At 38.4% G+C, this 19,545-nt stretch overlaps 1 protein-coding gene across 1 annotated transcript in view; it reads right to left on the bottom strand.

The window, feature by feature from the left end:
• Positions 1-17,039, bottom strand: part of LOC122326950 (histone-lysine N-methyltransferase EHMT1-like) — a 22,024-nt gene extending 4,985 nt beyond the window's left edge. Inside the window, exons 1-19 of the mRNA XM_043222177.1 lie at positions 16,231-17,039; positions 8,673-8,760; positions 7,777-8,267; positions 7,407-7,569; positions 6,129-6,292; positions 5,644-5,805; positions 5,382-5,456; positions 5,101-5,218; positions 4,872-5,009; positions 4,150-4,295; positions 3,514-3,657; positions 3,110-3,336; positions 2,807-2,986; positions 2,637-2,719; positions 2,456-2,562; positions 2,112-2,234; positions 1,882-1,983; positions 1,301-1,405; positions 965-1,119 (exon numbers count right to left, since the gene is read on the bottom strand). Of these exons, the coding sequence (XP_043078112.1) occupies positions 965-1,119; positions 1,301-1,405; positions 1,882-1,983; positions 2,112-2,234; positions 2,456-2,562; positions 2,637-2,719; positions 2,807-2,986; positions 3,110-3,336; positions 3,514-3,657; positions 4,150-4,295; positions 4,872-5,009; positions 5,101-5,218; positions 5,382-5,456; positions 5,644-5,805; positions 6,129-6,292; positions 7,407-7,569; positions 7,777-8,267; positions 8,673-8,760; positions 16,231-16,275 (2,816 nt within the window). The 5' untranslated portion in view covers positions 16,276-17,039. The remainder of the gene's footprint in view (positions 1-964; positions 1,120-1,300; positions 1,406-1,881; positions 1,984-2,111; positions 2,235-2,455; positions 2,563-2,636; positions 2,720-2,806; positions 2,987-3,109; positions 3,337-3,513; positions 3,658-4,149; positions 4,296-4,871; positions 5,010-5,100; positions 5,219-5,381; positions 5,457-5,643; positions 5,806-6,128; positions 6,293-7,406; positions 7,570-7,776; positions 8,268-8,672; positions 8,761-16,230) is intronic.
• Positions 17,040-19,545: the final 2,506 nt, after the last annotated feature.

Raw genomic sequence — 19,545 nt, 5'->3', positions numbered from 1 at the left:
ATAATATAATATATCAATATAATATCTACATTTTTGATACCAAAGAAATTTCAGAATTCTTGTCACCATTGTCAATCACAAAACACTATTACTAAATAAATAAAAAAGTGAAGACTCAGTGAAGACAAAACTGATTATTACTGTTTATTACAAGCAGCAGGACAAGAAAATCACTATAGTAGAATAACAAATGCTATATACATTGATTATAAAGTAATAAAATGTATAAAAATAGTGTATATTTGTCACTGTGTAGCTTAAATATATATTTCTTATTGAATTTGATGATTCAGTCAAATGTAATGTAAGTCTCTCTTTTGAGGTTTGATTAAAATGAAATGACAGACAGCTGAAATATTAGACTGCTGTCACTTTAAGAGCTGCCCATTTCCAATACACTGTTACACGTTTTCTTTCTCAGCTGTTTGCTTTCACTTAAGACCTAACTTATGTTAACTAACCCACTTCTATAACTATACTACTTTCCAAAATAAAATTGTGTCTTAAACACAATTTCATCCTCAGTTTAAAGACTTTGTTTTGGTGGGCCTCAAACAAACCAACTAATGAAGAAAAGTGCATTTGTAATCCATCTTCTCCTGTTGCAATATTCCATTCAGAACTCCAACCAATCACTGTAACCGTCTGCCAACAGATCAATAATAAAATTTGTCCAGGAAATGATGAGAGCAATCCTTCACTGCTAGCGTCCAGCTCCAATAAATCTACACGACATTGATCCAGTCACCAATAAAAAAATGCAGCTTTAAGCTGATTAGGATCTACACAAGCACCTGATTAGACTGCAGGACATCGGATATGGCTGTAATCCTGCAGTACAATCATCTTCTAGGATGATGGCTCAGATGTCTCTAAGTTGTAAATAAGCCTAGCTCACTACAGTTCTGAGAGACTGAAAGGAAGTTTACTAATCAATCAGTCTGGATCGATAAAACCTACTCACTTCACACAGTCGAGCCGGCTCTCTCGTGACGCTATGTGCAACGGCGAGTCTCCGTGGATGTTGACTGCATTGAGATCACACTTGGCATCTAGCAGGATCTCAGCTATCTCCACACAGCCAGAGAATGCTGCCCAGTGCAGACAGATATTTTCCTCCTAGAATCAAATTTGACAATTGTAATAGGTCAGATACACTGCATTTTCAACAGTCCTAGGCATCTAAACCTATGTGAGAACTGAAATTAGGACAGAAAGTAGAAAAGTACAAAATATTCTAATGCTGAAGATGTAATTTTGTTATATTGATATATAAAAATACAAAACACAGCACACAGACCTTGTCTCGGATGTTGATATCAGCTCCTTTGCAAAGCAAGAGTTTTACTTGGTCTATATGTTTGTACTCAGTAGCCCAAATCATGGCTGTCCAACCTCCATCATCCTGGAACAAGAAATGAAAATCCACATGTCAATCTTTTTGACTCCAATGGCACCTATTGATACTTGAACAATGTATATGCATTACAAAAATGCCCATGGCATTTTAAGACTTTATTAATCTGCATTGCTTTTCCAAGTCTAGAAACCATTTTAAGTTAAGGGTTTATTTTTTTTTTAAGTTATCTTGAGGTCCTCTAGTTAGGAACTTCTGGTATATACCTTAAATCGTTAAATAATGATAAAAAAAAATAGGAGTACATCATCAATATGCCTTGTAATCTTTGAGAAACTCATTACAAGAATTAGTAGGAGTAGCTCTCAGTAGAACGGAGGACTATTGGTGCAGTTGTTTGGTGAAATTCCTAAAGGTATGTCTGGCAGAGAGTAAATGATTCAAACGGTGGAAATCCCCAAAAACACCATCTCACATTCTCAATATATTTTTACAAATGTTAACTGTAAAAGAAGGTCCAAAACCTGGCAGTTAATATCTACAATTCCTGTAGACAGCAAATGCTGAACAATGCCGAAATGCCCAGCCTTAGCAGCAAGATGGAGACATGATGAACCCTCAACATCCTGAAAAGAAAAGGAAATAGGATGTGATCAGTCTTCAAACAGAGTAAATGTTCCTCAAAAAGAATTTGATTACAAAATGTTGTAGTAAACAGAGAGGCTTATCAACTCTCTTGCTCGTGGCTGCTGACCTTGTGAGAGACGATGGCTCCAGCCCTCAGAAGGTAGCGTACTGTGTCAAGATGATCGTTCTCACAGGCCTCCATCAGGGGCGTTCGCTGGTCCTCATCACACATGTCAAGGTTTGCGCCAGCCTGAAGAATAAGAAATACAATTAACGACAACATCAAAGTTAAACTAGGCATGACACATGTAAAGTCAAAATTTTATGTTGAAATGAGACCTGAGGAGTATTAGAGTTCTCCATTGTGTTTCAAAGAAGAAATAAAGTCATACAGGGTTGACGTATTTTTAAGAAAATTATGAATTTTTATCTGTGGGTGAGTAATACTAGTTCACTAGCATTTGCCCTCACCTGCACCAGCATATGGCAGACTTCCTGATGACCTGCTTCAGCTGCTACATGGAGCGGTGTGCGTTTGTTTTGACTCTCCATTTTAAAGTTAGGGTCTATCCCATCCACTGAGAGTGAAAAAGAAGGTTTCCAGCACAGAGCAGACAACCACGAATAAGACAAATTTATTCCTCTCTCTTACCCAACATCAGTAGGACCTTCTGGAGCTCTCCTTGTTTGGCAGAAATATACAGCTGTTTTGGATGAAATCGAAGTTTCTTGGGTCTTGGAGAAGAAACAAAGAGTTGATAATGTTCATAAAGGTACTATGATTAACATGACTTAATCAAGGGTACTAATTGGTTTTCTTACTTTTCAGCATCTAGAGCCAGCAGGACACTTTCCAGAGTTTCTTTAGGTGGAAGTCCAGTTCCAAATCCAGCTCCAACAGGCCCAGTTTTCGAGCCCAAAGGAGAAACAGATGTGTCCTGTGTAGGTCTGGGTAAGGTGCTATCTGCTTTGCCCTCTCCAAGAATAGAGAGCCGAGTGGACCTTTCATAACCAGCAAAACAATTAAAATCCAAAAGTTGAAGAAACAAACAAAACAAAAATCATACAAGAATGCAGATCCAGAATGTCCAACCTACGTATTTCAATGAAACAGCTTGCACATACCCTCCAGTGGTGGTGTCCGCTTTGCCCTCTGAGGTGCTGGGTGTGCAGGGGCCATGAGTGAGAGGCACAGTTGACGTCGTATCAGCCTTGGCAATTGTAACCTCTTTAGCCTTGCTGACCTCTTCTCCACAGTGTGGACAAAAGCTCTGACCGTTGAGCACCGAGGCACATGCTCGATGGAACCGGTGGGAGATGTTCACCTCTGGCTGACACTCCATGAAGACACCCTACACGACGGCCACATGAAATACCTTTGATTGTTTTGCTCAAATGTGGCTGAAGTAAAAACTCTGGAGCTTTTCAGACACATGCACTCAGTCAAGAATTTCTTGGCCAATGGCTTGTCATGCTGAAACCCAATCAAAGACCTAAAAACGAGCGCTTGGGTAAAGCCAAAGACTCACGGCTCTGCAAAAGAAGCCACAGCCTGGGCAGCACTGATGTTTGACCATGCCCGTGCGATGGTCCTCACATAGAACCAGCAGTTGGACAGAGTTTGAAGGCCTCATCATCTCGTGCTTCAGCACTGCACTCTGACAACGGCTCAGCTAGCCCCAGAACAACAGGGAACCAATTAGAATAGAGTTCAGAACCTCGACTTTTAAAAAGAATAAAATAAACGTGTACTGAAGCATGAAACAAGACATTACAGAAAAAAAAGATGCCAAGTATTCAGAGGTTAGATGAATCCTAGGACCTTCTGTACTGAAGCGAATTATTCACCTCATACCATTCCAAAAATCGGTAGCCATATTCAAATGGTATATAGCAGGTGTTCTTAACTCTGGCCTTCAAGGTCCAGTTTTCTGCAGAGTTTAGCTCAAACCACAATCAAACACTCTTGAACAAGCTAATAAAAATCTTCAGGATTACTAGAAAGGCAGGTGAGCTGGATCGAAAAAAAGTGAGGACCTCGAGATCTCAAAGACTTCAAGGGCCAGAGTTGAGTACCCATGGTATATAGCGAGATGATGTATTCCTGAAAATGCAATCACTGTCACCATCATTGTTCTTCATATTCACAAGGGCAACCATCTCACCTGACCGTCAATGCTCTCAGTCGCCATACACTTCCTGTCCGCAAGCGTAAGAATCTCTCGGCTCTTGGGCATCTCCATTCGACAGCTGCAAAGGGGCAGTTCCTGCACCATGTCAGCATCTGTGCTCTCTACTGACCCTGAAACAGCTGAGAAACACCATCTGTAAGACTCTAATAATCATGAAAAAGCTGAAAGGCCATCATTTTGGAAACACAGTTATCAGGAAATCAATGTTTTTTTACAATGAGAAGTATATAGATGATAAACATTGCACAGATAGCACAAACTGCTTCAGAATTACTCTTCAATAGACACATGACCACCAGGGGGCACCATATCAGTTGAGTCTTGATGACTCATTTTATCCAAGATGGAGGCCACCACAAAGTCCTTGCAATAATCAAGCTCTGAACTTTACACAAATGCGTTTTTGAAAATGCTGAGCTCGAAACCAATCAAATGGAATAGTCTATGACACAAATATAATTTGTAACCAGACAAGGCAGCCAATTTCAACTAACAGAAAGTCTTTTTATTTTAAGAAATTAACAAATTGCAGCTTGAAAAGAGGGCACATTTATGTACCATTTAACCAGAAACAGACTTCCCTTCCTCATAAAGCCAAAAAAAGCAAACTATTGTTTTCCTTTACACAATCATAGTTAAATAGCAAAGCATATATTACTACTACTCAACCAGTATGCTAAAGGAATTAATTTCACCTGTATTCTGAGATGTCAGTAAGGCTTCCTGTGCCACTAGGTTGAGAGAGTCTAGTGGGACTTCTTTATACTCTTTCCTGTTTTCAGAAGGGGCTGATGGTGAGCACTGGCTCTCAGATTGAGACTGAGACTCCATTCCTGGAGATATATAAATGAAACTCATTTACAGCTGAGTTGTTGCCCTACAGCAGATATTTGAGGAAAGCATGGGTTTTAACATTTACTGTACCTGAAAGTCCTTCTGTTTTCGCTTTCAATTTCCTCTTGCGTTTTCTGGATGGCCGGAGCCAGGCGTGGTCCCCCTTGACTTTCTTTTTCCATTTCTTTTTTAAACTGGACTCTGAACTCTGAGGAGGACAGAAGTAACTTATAGTCCACAAAAGTACAATTTTAGAATCCTCAAATCAAATCTGTGAAACTAACTGGTGTCAAAGCATTTTGTCTAAATGACTCTTGGTTATATTGTGTTTTCTGATACTCTGTATTAGATTTGATCTGTTTGAGACTTACCAAGTCTGATTCATCCCCTTCCTCTTCACCTTCGCCCTCTGGTGACTCCTCAGACTCCTGTTCTTCTTCAAGAGGCTTTTGAATGAAAAATTAACAAATAAACAGTTTTATGTAATGTAGATGCTACTCAACTTGTTCAAAGATTCAGTGAACAAATCGTTTGGCAGAAAGAAATCCTGGAAATAAATGACAAAGATGGAAGGAAAACAATGGACTAGACCATTTTTCCTTTGGCTCATCAGCTTTGTTGTCCAATTCCCACCTGAGAAACTGAAGCTATCTTAGGTCCTTCCTGAGAGGCTTTGGCTCCATCTTCTCTGACCAGCTCCTCATCCTCCTCTGTGTCTTCTCCTTCTTCTGACTCTTCTTCATCGGACTCATTTTCAATTCTCTCACCATTCACATGAACAGATTCCTTCGACATCTGCAAGGCCAAGGAATAAAAAGGCTTGCATTAGATGTCTACATTTTTGGCTTTCAGAAGTACAGAAAGAGTCAACCAATCGACAAAGCAAAAATATTTAGATAGTATCACTTATGGTCAAAACTGCTACTAGTAACTACTCAAAGATTATTTTCACAACACAAAATAAAAGGTGGTTTTCACTCTTTAGGTGTTTATCTAGAGGGCTGAACTCTGACCTGAGGGTTAGGTTGAGACTGGGACATGNAAAGATTATTTTCACAACACAAAATAAAAGGTGGTTTTCACTCTTTAGGTGTTTATCTAGAGGTCTGAACTCTGACCTGAGGGTTGGGTTGAGACTGGGACATACGCTGAAACATCTCCAGAACTGTGCGTTGTTTCAAGACTTTATTTTTCTTCTTGGGCACAAGACTGTAAGTACCCATCTTTCTTTTCTTCTTCCTTGACACGGCTGCTACTGAGGGAGAGACAGGTCTGGGTTCAACTGTCAATGCATAAAGAGAAAATTCTGGTATACAGGCCTGTTTTCAAGCACTTTCTGTGATTTCTATGAAAAACTGTAAAACAATTTGTACTTGAACCATAAAGTCAATATAATTGATGAACATGCTGCCATTGCTGCCAATTTTGTCATAAACAGTACATCAGCAAACACAAAATGTAAGCTAATTACAGTTTTACAAAAACACTTCCATTTGTCCACTATTTTTCAGGCCGAAATAAATGTTGCAGAGTTTAAATTTACAAAGATAGTTTGTAAACATAATACATAATCTGGCAGTGCTGAAAATACTTATACACAGTCGTGCCAAAAATATTAGAACACCATTTCCAGACAGATCTGAAAATATTAAGCTTTTGTAATAACCAAAACATGATTTAATTTCATCATGTTCATGAAACATGCAGATGGTTGCTCTGAGCGCAACAAATATATCCTATTGTTTTTTTTTAATCCACTTTTAACTTTAATATTTGGCATATCCATCTTTTGCAGAAATTAAAGCAGCACATCCTCTAACATGTGTGCCAATATATTTTCTGAAAACTTCAACACTAATGTTATCCCATGCATTCAACAACTCCAGCCAAATAATAAAGAGTAAAGCTTTAATGAGACTTAGGTCTGAACCTTGAGGTGTCAGTCCATAATTTTTAATGTTACAAAAGATTCCTTGAAATCACAGCTAGTTCCAGCAATAGTATGTTTATGGGTATCGTAATGGCCAATTAAACAAAAACAACTGAAACCTCTTAAATATGCCAAGTGTTCTAAGAATTTTGGCCACCACTGTATACTGCATACTTCATTTTTATTTTATTACACTAAACAAGCACATTGACTTGCTAAAAATTTGATTAAATTAAATTATAACATGACTTAAAAAATAAATGGTGGAAATTATCACAATGAATTATCCAACCACCAATATAAATCAATCCAGTACAGATAAATAAAAACATATTTAATAACAATTTATTGTTTTATCAGAATACAATATATATAATAGTATATAATGTAAATGGAATACCACATCAAAACAGCATGAGAATAATCAGTTTTGTTGGATGCAATGAAAGGTAATACGGTGTATAACCTGTTTGTGGCTTGGCTGGTGTGGTGTTCAGTACAGATGTGGCGTCAGTTTGGCTTTGAGGTAGCTGATTCTGGATTGGAGATGGCTGAGGCTGCACTGTCTCTGGTTTGCCCAGACTGTCATCTTTCACCACGACTGGCTCCTTATTTTCCCTATTCAAAAGCTGAAGGAGGAACAAAAATGCGATTATATGTATCCATGACCATGATTCATAAGCAGCTCCAAAAAAAAAAAAAAAAAAAAAAAAAAAAAAAAAAAAAAAAAACACACCAAAAAACGGCATTGTGGGATGTTCAGTGCTAAATGCACAGCCGTCATGACTAGTGCTGCTGATGTAGAAGAATGTTTTATTGTGGTAGATCCACATTACCTTTAGTGTCTGGTTTGAGGCCGGCCTTGACATAGTTTTGCGTGCGCGGTGTATCGTTGGCGGAGGTGTATTCGATACTCTGCCGTTTTTAGTCTCTGTGTCTGCTCGTCTCTCTATTGGGCTCGGTCCTGGGCTTGCAGCACTGTTTGAAGAACCCTGATCAGGGGGTCGAAATGTAGAAGCTGAAGTTGGCGAGCTTTTAGTCCCATGCCCCAATGTGGAACCCCCTACGGGGGACCAGTTAGTCCTATGTGGGGTCGACACTGTGTCTTCCTGCTGTTTGTTTAGAATATATCCATTACTGCCAACTCTAGAGCCGTGGGGCGGCTCAGTCTCGGATAGTCCATTCTCCATGGTTGAGGATCGGGCTGGTGACCTTGAGGAGAGGTTCTGTTCAGTTCTCTTTGTGTCCATGTTTTCATAGGTCCCATTCAGCTCATTGGCCTCTTTGAGAGGGCTGGCTTGCCCGTTCGAGTGATCTTCATCTCCTCCTATAAGACATAAAATAACAGAAAATGTTATGGGATTGTTTCAGGTTCAAAGCACAACCTATCATTAAAAATAAAGAAAATTGCACATAGAGTAAAAGTAAGCTACTTACAATTGAATTAACCAGTGCCAGAGGCCTGAGACAATTTTTTTAAGTAATGCGTTTTAATTTTTTTTAAACTAATAAATTCATACTTCTGGAAAATAATCATCCTTGTTTATATGGCACATGTAGATATAATATTTAAAATATAAAAAATAAATAAATAGAACGTAAAAATTAATAAAATTGAATTTTGCAATAAACAAAAAAATAATTAAACTAAAGAAGTCAATGTGTGTTAAGATGTGCCTATCAAGATTGAAAATGTCGCCCTCAACATAATAAAAATACATTTAGCATTTACCCTCTTCTTGATCACTGCGAGACTCCTTTGTCCCCTCGGACTTCATGGTTTCCCTCTTGCCTGAATTCCCATTGGCCAAACTGGAGGGCTGAAAACAAGCACAGAGTAGAAGTGTTTCAAAAACATATGTAATACTGTGTGAAATGTGTATCAAAGTAGTAACCAATAATATGTCTCAATAGTAAGAGAGGAGAGCTATAAAAGCCATAAACCCAACTGCTGAAACTTTGCAATGCCCAAGCCAGGCAGGAATAACCCGTCTAAAACAATTAAAGCGGTAATGAGAATGAAAGCGAATCAAATTAGAGTTTGGATCGAAATTAAATGACCCACTGTTTCTAAAAATAGCAGATAATCATTATGGCCACTAGCAACAAAACACAAACACAAAAAAAAAACAAACAAAAAAAAACACGGAGGCACCCCTTGGGAATGTGAGAGGCTTATCCCAAAGGTTCGGTCTGAACAACATCTGAATAACAAGAGCTTTGATTGGCTAGGATTTAAGCTGTCAATCACTCCTGAGTCAAGGTAATATTTTCAAAGGATTCAATATCTCCCAATGCTTTAATCCTCGAATGGTTTCAGCAAAAGTCTTTCTATGGGTTCATTACACCTAAAAACTCCATCCAACAATCAAAATGACCAGACCCAATAATATCATGACATTTCCAACAACAACACGAGAAAATGAACAGGAAGAGCAAACACAGTAGACAATGAGGCCGAACATGCACTTGATCCCTAATTGCACACTATTTTTCCTCTTTTTTTTTAAAGTTCTGTTTGAATTGGTCAATTTCGTTTTTGGCTACTGGTCCCCTGGAAGTAGACAGCACGATCCAAAGCCTATGTGGAACACCTCTCCTGCTACAGTAAGTGAAACAAACCACTGGCAACAATTCCCTGTTTAAGCAAGAAAGAAACTGAAAAAAATGTGTCAACATCATCATGCTGGTACTAACAGATATGCCACATCCTCGAGAATTAACGAAATCACAAGAAAACGCAACTCTAGAAAGATTGTCCGATGTCCAAAGGTCTCGTTCCTTAAGACAATGTCCTACAGGACTCCCATACAGTCGTACAGAGCAGATCAAGCTCACGTAGGCCTGGGAAGTCACCTGAGATCATGTGTAATCCTTTGAGCTACCACTCAAATTGTTACTACATCCCAATCAGCCTGGAGAAACCTGCAATAATGTCAGGTGATCACCTGCATCAAGGATCCCGGCTTCACACAACTTGCTTGTCATTGAAGAAACATGTTTAAAATAAACTCTTGATAGGGAAGAAACAGCAAGGCATGAGGTGATGAGATAGACTTGTTGATTTTTTTTGTCTGGAAGCAAAGACAGACGTCCTCGAGCCATCCAACTGAAGTGGTGCATCCAGCCTCACTCACATACCAGCCTCCAACTACTGGAGTGAATCTCTGCGGCCAGACTCAGAAAGGAAGAGGTAGGTCACAGGGTGCAGTAATTACAAGCAAATCCAAGCTTTCTCCCACCGTTTGTCCCCTCCCCCACCCCAGCCCCGATCCCCAGACCTCATCTGATTGGCAGACACACTGGCTGCCTTCCGTTGCACAGCCAGAAAATGTCTGCCGCTCGTTGGAGCTGCTCTTGCAACAAAGGAGGTCGTGTGGCTTTCTGTTCCTCTCTCTCACCACAAGGGGAGCCACTTCATAATAAGAGTCCCCCCATTCCCTGCCCAAACCAGGCAAGTTCTGCCCCACTGACACTGCAAAGACCCCCATCACACCTTATCAAATCAGACCAACAGATTGTGGGTAACCTCTGAGGTCTGCCATGGTGGGATCATTCTGTTTTACCAGCATTCAGCTGCATCTACTCATACCTTGGATTAGTACAAAACATCTTTCTTTTGAGTGCAGCATCGTCTAAGCAAATCCTTGATCTAGAGCTGTGTTTCCCAACCATTTTGTTCTCTGTGCCTCAACTGCCCCATCGATCTGCATGTGCACTCTTTGTATACTGGCATGCAATTAGCACCAAAGGTCAATTTATACAAATAAAACACACTGGCTTTTGTGAAAAAAATGAACTGACATTCCTAACATTTCTGTTTAAAGTCACGATGTTTGTTTAATAGGTTTAATACAGTGAAATCTTTCAGGTGTCCCATAGAACCTGATTAAGTACCCCTGTTTTGGATCACTGGTTTATATGGCTTCAAAAAATAGTTTAGACCATTAGTTTCCTTATCTTAAAAAAAAAAAACAAAAAAAAAAAAACACATGCTTAAAGCAAAAGAGAAAACAGCTGATGAGACATTCTTGGCACATAAAAAGGGTCTCCTTAAAAGAAATAGTTGCACAAAATAACTCCCATGTTAGCTTACAAAGATAAATGGTTTTAAATATCCAACAGTACATAAGAGTCTGTATTATCTGGACTGACACAGTTTAGTGGGCCTCAAAGGTAAACTAATAACAACAGACTAGCCAATTAGCTAGGTTGACTAGAGTATCCCATTTTTTCTTATTTTCTTCTTAGCTTCCATATTTAATAAGCCTGCTATTTCTAAGCTGTTAAGATAGTTTGTATGGGAAAAGTTCTCTTAAGTAAAACTGCTGACAGAGTAGAGTGATTAAAATGACCTCTCACTCAATCTCCCCCTGTCATTTCATGACATAGCATGTTGTTTTATTGGACAACTGGGAGAAATGCATTCAGCCACAAACAATAACAGTGTACACTAGCTTTAAATGTTAAAGGGAACGGTAAAACTGTTCAAAAGGCAAGAATATGAACAAATGCAAATCTGCAGTTGATTTCAAGAATCTGGTACCATCACCATGTTGCACAAGTTCACAGATGCTCTGACCCAACAACCACAGCTAGAATATCCCAATCTATTGGCATTTCTAGCATGCATAGCTGTTTTCAGTGCAACCATTCACAGTTTCATAGGAAGTACAGCTAGGCACATGCATGATCAAAAATGATCAACAGTCAATAAAGCTGCATTTCCCATCATTTTCCATTCACAGAACCTTGCAAAATCATGTCAAGCTCTTTTATGCCATCAATATACTGTAAACCGTCACTCTGAGCATTGCTTCCAGTGATCTTTTCATCGCCAAAACATTTTTCAAACAAATCAGCTGAAATGGATCCCAGATATCAGCTCCCACATTCCTCTCATTGAGAGAAAAAGCATTTGACTGCGATTATCCAGTTGTTTCCCTGGATCTCCCCCTACAGGCCAAAGAGGGAATATGCTCAGTAGAGGAAAGAGGAGGGAAGGGCCTTCTGCTCCTTTCCACCATGTTGTAACCACAGTGTTTACTGATACGACGAGCCAGACAGGGAATGTTTTCCACGGAATATGGCGTACTGGACTGGGATTTGGCTTAACTGGGGATAGCAGACCAACACATCTAAAGTTTATATAATAAAAAAAAAAAATAACTAAATCAAGATATTATATGATAACTGAATGTAAACTGGATGCCAAATAACTCTATTTTAAGCTGCTTAATATTATGCATGCACATATAAGACTATACTAATGTTTTTTTTTTTTAAAAAAGAAAAATTCTTTGCCATTATCTCGACATCACTCCATGATGTAATTTTCCTCTTAAATAAATATCTGCTACAATACAGAAGACTAAATCAGCTTACCATTTTATTAAAGCTGGGTGGGATGTAGTTTTTCCTGAATAGGTCCCAAAATGACCTATTTTGGTGTCTATGGAGAGTGCAAACGCAGCATTACTTTTCAACCACCAATAAACAGGTTTTTCCATTCCACATGCATACGATCAGCTTCTTAGGTATCTGCTAAGAATTAATCAGCTACCCGGTGGGATTTTTAAGTCTTGACTTCATTAATCTGAGCTGTGGATTCTGAAGTAAACGGTGACTGGTCTTTGTATCATGCCTTTTGGCGGCAGAGATCAAAGTGCAAACAACAAAACCCCATAAGGATTTTGTTGACCTCACCTTTCTAATAGTTTCAACACACACTGCATGCCGTGAGCGCAAGAAGAGAGTGTAATATGAGAGTGCTAAAAAATGATTCATTTCGGCTTAATATCCAACTACGCTTACAACCAAACGTCAGACGGTACGGTGTGTCAGCCTCGGCTGTGACTCATGCATGAATACCAATCAATGAGGACATCAAAATTCAAGCCAAGGCAGAGGGCAATGTGACCAGTCCATTCAAAAGCAATAAATACGCTAAACAAGACGTAAAACCATGTGACAATACAAACTATTTACACCAAACAATGAAGCCAAAATGCATATAGCATGAATCTCGACAACTCTGTTAAACTGTGTTTGGTCAGTTCATTTGGAGGTATAAAAATGCCAGGAAATAAGAAGATCGGAAAAAACAGGCCTCATTTTTTAAGTCTTGCAGCAAAAACTAACTAAACTGTGTCATCAATCTTGTCACGGAGCCTGTTTCTCTCGTTAAAGCCTCTCTGCCATTGGACAGTTTCAAATAGTTCTCTCAGGAAACATACAAAAAATATGTTTTCAGATTTACTGTAGTCTAGTCTCCTCACATTGGCAGCCTCTCAACAGGCCTGGACCTGCAAATTATTTCTTTCTCAACAATGTGTCTATATTTGGAAATAGCTTACTACCAACCACATCACTCTTACATTTCTGAAGTACATGGTACTATGCATACTGTGAAAATTGTTAAATTACTTACAATATTTGGCAAAGAAACACAACAGAAGACAAAATAAGAAACATTGTATCTCAATGAAATTGCCATTTTCAACATCCATTTTTGTTTTGAATGCCAAAAATGTAAACAAATTCAGATTAAAATGCTAAGTAGTCACATAATAAAAAAAAATTTGTATGACACTAGCTTCATTAAAACGGTGTATTAAATCTGACAATGTAGCCAACAAAAGTGGTTTCCAATGCTATTTAAAAGTCGGCATACAGCAGAAGCTGTGATCGTCTATCAGTGATCTAAATCCAAGTGAAAAAATTCTTAGGAAAAAAAAAAGGATTCGATCTTGTTCCCTTCATTGAACTGTTGGAGATACCTCGTTGGAGAACAGATTACGATGGCACAAGAATTAAAAAAAACAGTCAAGAGAACAGATAAATCATTTGCAATAAAAAAAATTCTTAAATTTCATGGTGGCTTTGTTAAAGAAAAACAAATAGGTTGTAGGATGCTTGCTAGGTCTTCACTCTTTCAAGCCATCTAAAATTCTCCAGAATCAGATCAATGAAGACGTCAAAACGAAGCAGAATGAGCAAAAACAAACTAAAGAAAGGTCCAGGACATCAAAACAGATAACACTGAACCACCACTTGCTTGCTGCCCAGTATTCAGAAACCACTCCTCTTCCTTTGCTTTATATTTTTCTAAAGATTTGTGCCAACAGAAGCAGTAACCATCTGACCACAGATGCTATTAATCCCCAGGATTTTTTTTCAAGACTTCAAACGTTGACTCAGACCTCTGTGAAGGAAGGAAAAGCCACTGTTGAAGGCTTCAAGCTCAAACGGATTTTGACACTGCGTGCTCTTGTTTCAGCTGAGAGGGCCGTTGACTACAGTACTGGCTGAAAGCTTAAGAGGTAGCCTGGGTGCCATATTTCAGTCATTTCTCAGAGCCTTCTTCTCCTCTGAACATCAATGGATTGAATGTGAATGGTGAGATGAGTAAGTGATAACAAAACACAAGGAATCAAGATGACGAGTCTCAAATGATGAACATTAAGAACTAGCATAATGAAGAACCCAAGCACTTAATCACTGAAGGTGTTCCTCCATTGGTTTCATACCTGCTTTCACGATGGCCTCCGTTGAGGGAGAAAGAGCTTCGAGCTGACTGCTCCTCTTTTCTTTTCTCCTCCCGCATTCAAGCATTCAACCGGCTTGTTGATCATGTGACCTAGAGGCTCCCTCTGTCGGTCGTGCTAGCTAAAGCTCACACTGAGCATGCTCAGTCAGTTCAAATTTCAATTTTTTTTCTCCTGAGAGCAGGGCAACAACGAATTCAGGCAGCCATTTCATTGCTGGAAAGCAGGAAAGGTATGGTGAAGCTACAGAAACATGAAGCTCTGCTGTACCACAGGAACCAGAAGCAAGACGGTGTTATCCTTAATCTGCTGTCATCTCTCAAGAGGTCTTTATCTCTTTGGAGTCCCTTAGTAGGGCACGTATGTCACAAGAGACACAAGGCCAGGAGAAACCAGTGGCAAAAACATTACTTAGTGTTGATATTCAAATCAAAGCTTTTTGAAAACAAGCTGCTTGGTGCATTTGTATATTTATAAGATGCAGAAATCAGTATGCTTTATATGGGTTGGTGGTCCAGTAGGAAAATGCTAACATAAGCTATAATGAAAAATAAAGAAGATCGGATGCAGTGTTTATGAATCAGCTACAATTTCTCTGCAATCAAAACTGAAATCACATTATTGTGCACAGGGTTGTGTACTGGAGGCCATGAAGGTAAACTGAATCCATCAAAAAAGCATATTTCACAGATGCAGTTTCAACAGTACAATCAGGGTATATTTCAATAATTTAGTAATCACAAGGAAACAGACTAGCTCAAGACAAATCTACTTAAACAGTGGTTCTTCATTTCATTATTTCCAATTATATTAATGTATTTCTAAAAAACAACAGATCTTCACAGCCTTATCTTCAAGGCATAAAATCAAGTCTATATCTAAAATTTTTTCAGAGCAATACAAAGCGGGTGGCCTACACAGTTCATATAGAATAGCTCTGTAACGTGTAGATCTAGTGCTCTCATACTAACCAGTGATAGTGATAACAAAATCTTAGGGTATACATAGCTATTCGTTTGCTCTGAATTGTTCCATAGTCCTAATGTATGTAAGACAGATGCAATACAGGGTGAATGCTCTACAAGCTAAATTTTGCAATAATGAAAAAGATCTTAAGTATGAAATTCCTTTTGATTTTGCAATAATCATTTCTCAACACACGTTAACCCAGTCTTGCAAACCTGGCAGGGGCAGAAACGTTTCTAGATTTTCGTTCTGCCAAAACACTGCACTACTGACAACACCACAAAACAGAACTTCGGCTGAACCCTGCATACTAGGAGTTTCATTCAGCCATTTTGTAGTCACCTCATACCACTGACACAGAAAGTCAGAGAAACCGATTTCCCAGAAGCTGTGATCATACTGAAGGCCCTCAAGAATTTTTTTATTTTTTTTTTTAAAGAGCGACAATGTATTTTCATATCTTCCAGCTGGGAAACGGCTAAGATCTTCTATGCTTTCCTGGTTTTCTAAAGCACAGTGCAAGAAAACAGTGAGAGGGAAGGAGGGAGAGTTACAAACAAAAAGAAAAGAGAGCGAGAGTGAGGCTATTCATGACTCATTTGGATGGCCTATCGTTTCTTTCTCCTGAATCTACAGCTTACTATCACCCCATTACAAAAGAAATGGCAATATAAAACAAACACACAGATGCTGAATTATGCTTTGAGAATATAAATCCAGATGGCTCCAGGCATGCAAACGAGCTTTTTACAAATGCAGAGGGATCCTAGTATTCACCTCAAAGGAATCTACAACAGCACCAGCCAGCAAAACCAAGCTCATTGCCAGCAAGAGCAGCAGCGGTCTATGTTTTGCACTGCTGATTATAGGTCAGCACTCGGGTATCAGGAAAAGCATCAAGGATTGCCTGCATAATCGGCTCGATTTGCTTGGCTGCTCATGTTTATCCCATTTGCAAGTTCTTCTTTTCTGCCATTAAAGGCAACTGCAAAAACGTAGCAAACCATCTAGCAATGCCAATAACGTTCTTGTTTAAAATTTGACAGGAGCTTGTGTTGCATTTGAGATACTGCAGGCATTTCTTGAATTAGTGAATTAAATTTATCTTTTAAATAGGTGTAAATAGAAAATTTGTGGTTATTCTTTCATGAAGATGAAGAGGCGTGGTAGGCCAATTAAGGTTTCGGGGTACAGCTACACCCCAAAAAAATCCTTCCAAAGGAAAACATTCGGAGGTCAGAATTGGGATGAGCACAGGACCAAGTCTTGCGAAACTGAGATTGCCAAAAGTTCCTGTCCAACTTCAAGCAGGCCCGCTCTTCAGATCCTTGAACCTGTGCTTTAACCAGTTTATCAGAAAGAAGACAGATCAAATGAAATCCAAAAAAAGAAAAACTCATTTCCAAGCAGCAAAACTGTGGATTTTTTTGAGTACCGACTCCATTTCTTTCAAAAAAACCTACAGCAAACCAGTTGCGAGCAGCTATCTGGAAATACTTGTTCCTTTGACCACAAAAGCAAAAATGGAGATGGAAATAATCCTGCTTCATCAAAGGTCAAATCCTCCAGCAACAAGGCAGTACCTGCCTTAAGCAGTGGTCTTCATTCATGGGGGAGGTGGAAACAAATTTACACTCTCCAAACGACTAGCTATCTTCCCACACATGCACCGTCCCTGAGCACAGGTCACATGACCAGCTCTCTGTAAAAAGCTCTGACATGGCCCACACTGAGCATGCTCAGATGGAGCTCTACTGTTCTTCACGAAGAAGGAAGAGCAGAAAAAAACAACACTGCAGCCATTTCATGGAACGGGCTCTAGCTACAATCAATGGGCTCTTTGGTGTGTTTAATGCTGTTATTGTTGCTCAATCTCATACCCTTGTGATTTTTCGAAGGTTTCTGACTAGAATAAGAAGCAATACATTAACAGCACATTTTGGAATGTGCATATTTATCAATGTTTCATTGGGTTTTAAAGTGTCAAACGTGTGCATTTACACATTACAAACATGAATCATTAAACAACTTTGTTTCCTGCAACATAAAAAAATGACAATTTCAAGCCATGTTGATTGGATTTAGGCAAAACGCATCCTTGAGCCGAAATGAAACTATTTTTTAAAAATGCAAAAGGTAACTGTCTGAATCATTTGTTTCTTAAAATTGGTTTCACATATCTAATATTTTTATCCATCTGCTTTGAAATTTTAATGTCAACATGAATTTTTAATTAGAGATCATTACAACACACACTATCTGGAAATGATTATGATCAACTGTATATGAAAACCACTTAAAATAATCACTCAATATGTTCTCTAGCAGGGACCGTTGTCTAATGTAGTTCCTTTTGATTTCCCAAAGCGAGTGGCTTGAGTAGAGTTACAAAATAAAACATGAAGTCTTAACAATAAGCAAACCATAAATTAACAAAATAAATGAATAATTATAATTTCTTAAGCCTAAAATCAGTAACCAAAAAAAGAGGTCCTCTGACACCACATTTTGACTGTGCAATGTTTGTTTCTTGCACACAATATGCATAAGCTACATCATGACTAGGTTTGCCACTTTTCGCAAACAAAACCTAGCCAATCGCTACTCAAAATTTGTCCAATTGCATTTCAAGGTGAAAGATCGCTGGTAAAAATAGCATCCCAGGGGGTAAAACATGCATCTTTCAACCCGCAGAAACAGTGTTAAAGTAGCCCAACTTGACCAACAAAAATAAAACTAGTAGGGCACTATGATTTCTGCAATGATGGAAACGTCGACGGAATCATGAAATACAGTTATTAAAATGGAATTTACTGTGTAACATGGAACACTATGGAATTTGAAAAATTCTAAAGTAGACTGTAGACTGAGTGATACGATTCTGTGAATATGGGGGGGGGCTTAACACTGTTTTCAACTAAAAATGTAACTTAACATTTTATATTTTTCTTGAACTTGATACCATTATCATAAGTTGCGACAATAAGTATTTGTGAAAAGCATGCATATTAATACATACATATTATGTGATCAATGAAAGTCTATTGGCATGTGCAAATTTCTGTACAAAGTGACATCGCCATCTACTGACCTGACATGCATAATACAACGTTTTAATTGAAAAAGAGTGAAGACAGACAAGACGATGGCAAAAAACTTAGAAGAGAACAGTTTTTTTTAAACATTTGTTTCTTATATTTTTGGTTTTACAGTATTTACTGATTTTCATTTAATTAAATGTTTTTGGACATCAAGTAGGTCGGTATCTCCAAGCTGTCTTATTCGTTTTGCTTGTTTCTCATTTATTTGGTGCATTTCTATTCATTTTCTTAATAAAAGTTCCATGTGCTACATTGTATTTGAATTCAAACCAAGCAGTTGACGTAGAATTACCGCTAATTTGAAAGCAAAAAGTAAAACGGGCACAGCCCTTGTGAGCAATTTAAAAGCAAAGAAAAGCAAATAAAGAGGGAAACTTAAATTAAAAAAACAACTAAAAACAAATTGCTTGATGCCGTATTGCTGCTTATTTAGAAGTGAAAGTAAAATATAAATTGTAAAAATTATTTTTACTGTACTTTTATTACTGCTAAATAACTTTTACAAGCTATTTAAAACGGAAAGAAAGTGAAGAAAACAGGTAAGAGGCCTTTATCTGCAAGCTTGTGAAAAAAATAGATTTTGCTCCCTATATGACGTAGAAAGTGAATCATCTTATAATATTAACACCTATGGCACTATGACCCATGCTTCACAACGTGTGTGCTAAGAAAACCGGTGAGATAGACATGATAATCAAAACCAAGCAGATGTTTTTTTAGCTGAGTTTTTGAGGCATGAGCTATAAAGGCACAGACCTATGCTGGAAAATGGGGGGAGGAGCAGCAGCTCATTTGCATTTAAAGAGACACCAAAACGGTGTGTTTCTGTGTCCACTGTCATTTTCAAATTGATATAATAAATGATCTGTGGGATATTCTGAGTTGAAATTGAACGGACAAATTCTAGGGACAAAGAACTTATATTACCTACACATTGTAAAAATGGGCATAACAGGTCCCCTTTAAAGCTTTTTTAACTCTATTGAAAAGA

This window comes from Puntigrus tetrazona, chromosome 21 (assembly GCF_018831695.1).
Source record: "Puntigrus tetrazona isolate hp1 chromosome 21, ASM1883169v1, whole genome shotgun sequence".
Taxonomy (NCBI): domain Eukaryota; kingdom Metazoa; phylum Chordata; class Actinopteri; order Cypriniformes; family Cyprinidae; genus Puntigrus; species Puntigrus tetrazona.
Note: the sequence above shows the minus strand (reverse complement) of the source record. Positions and strands in the feature narration are given on the sequence as shown.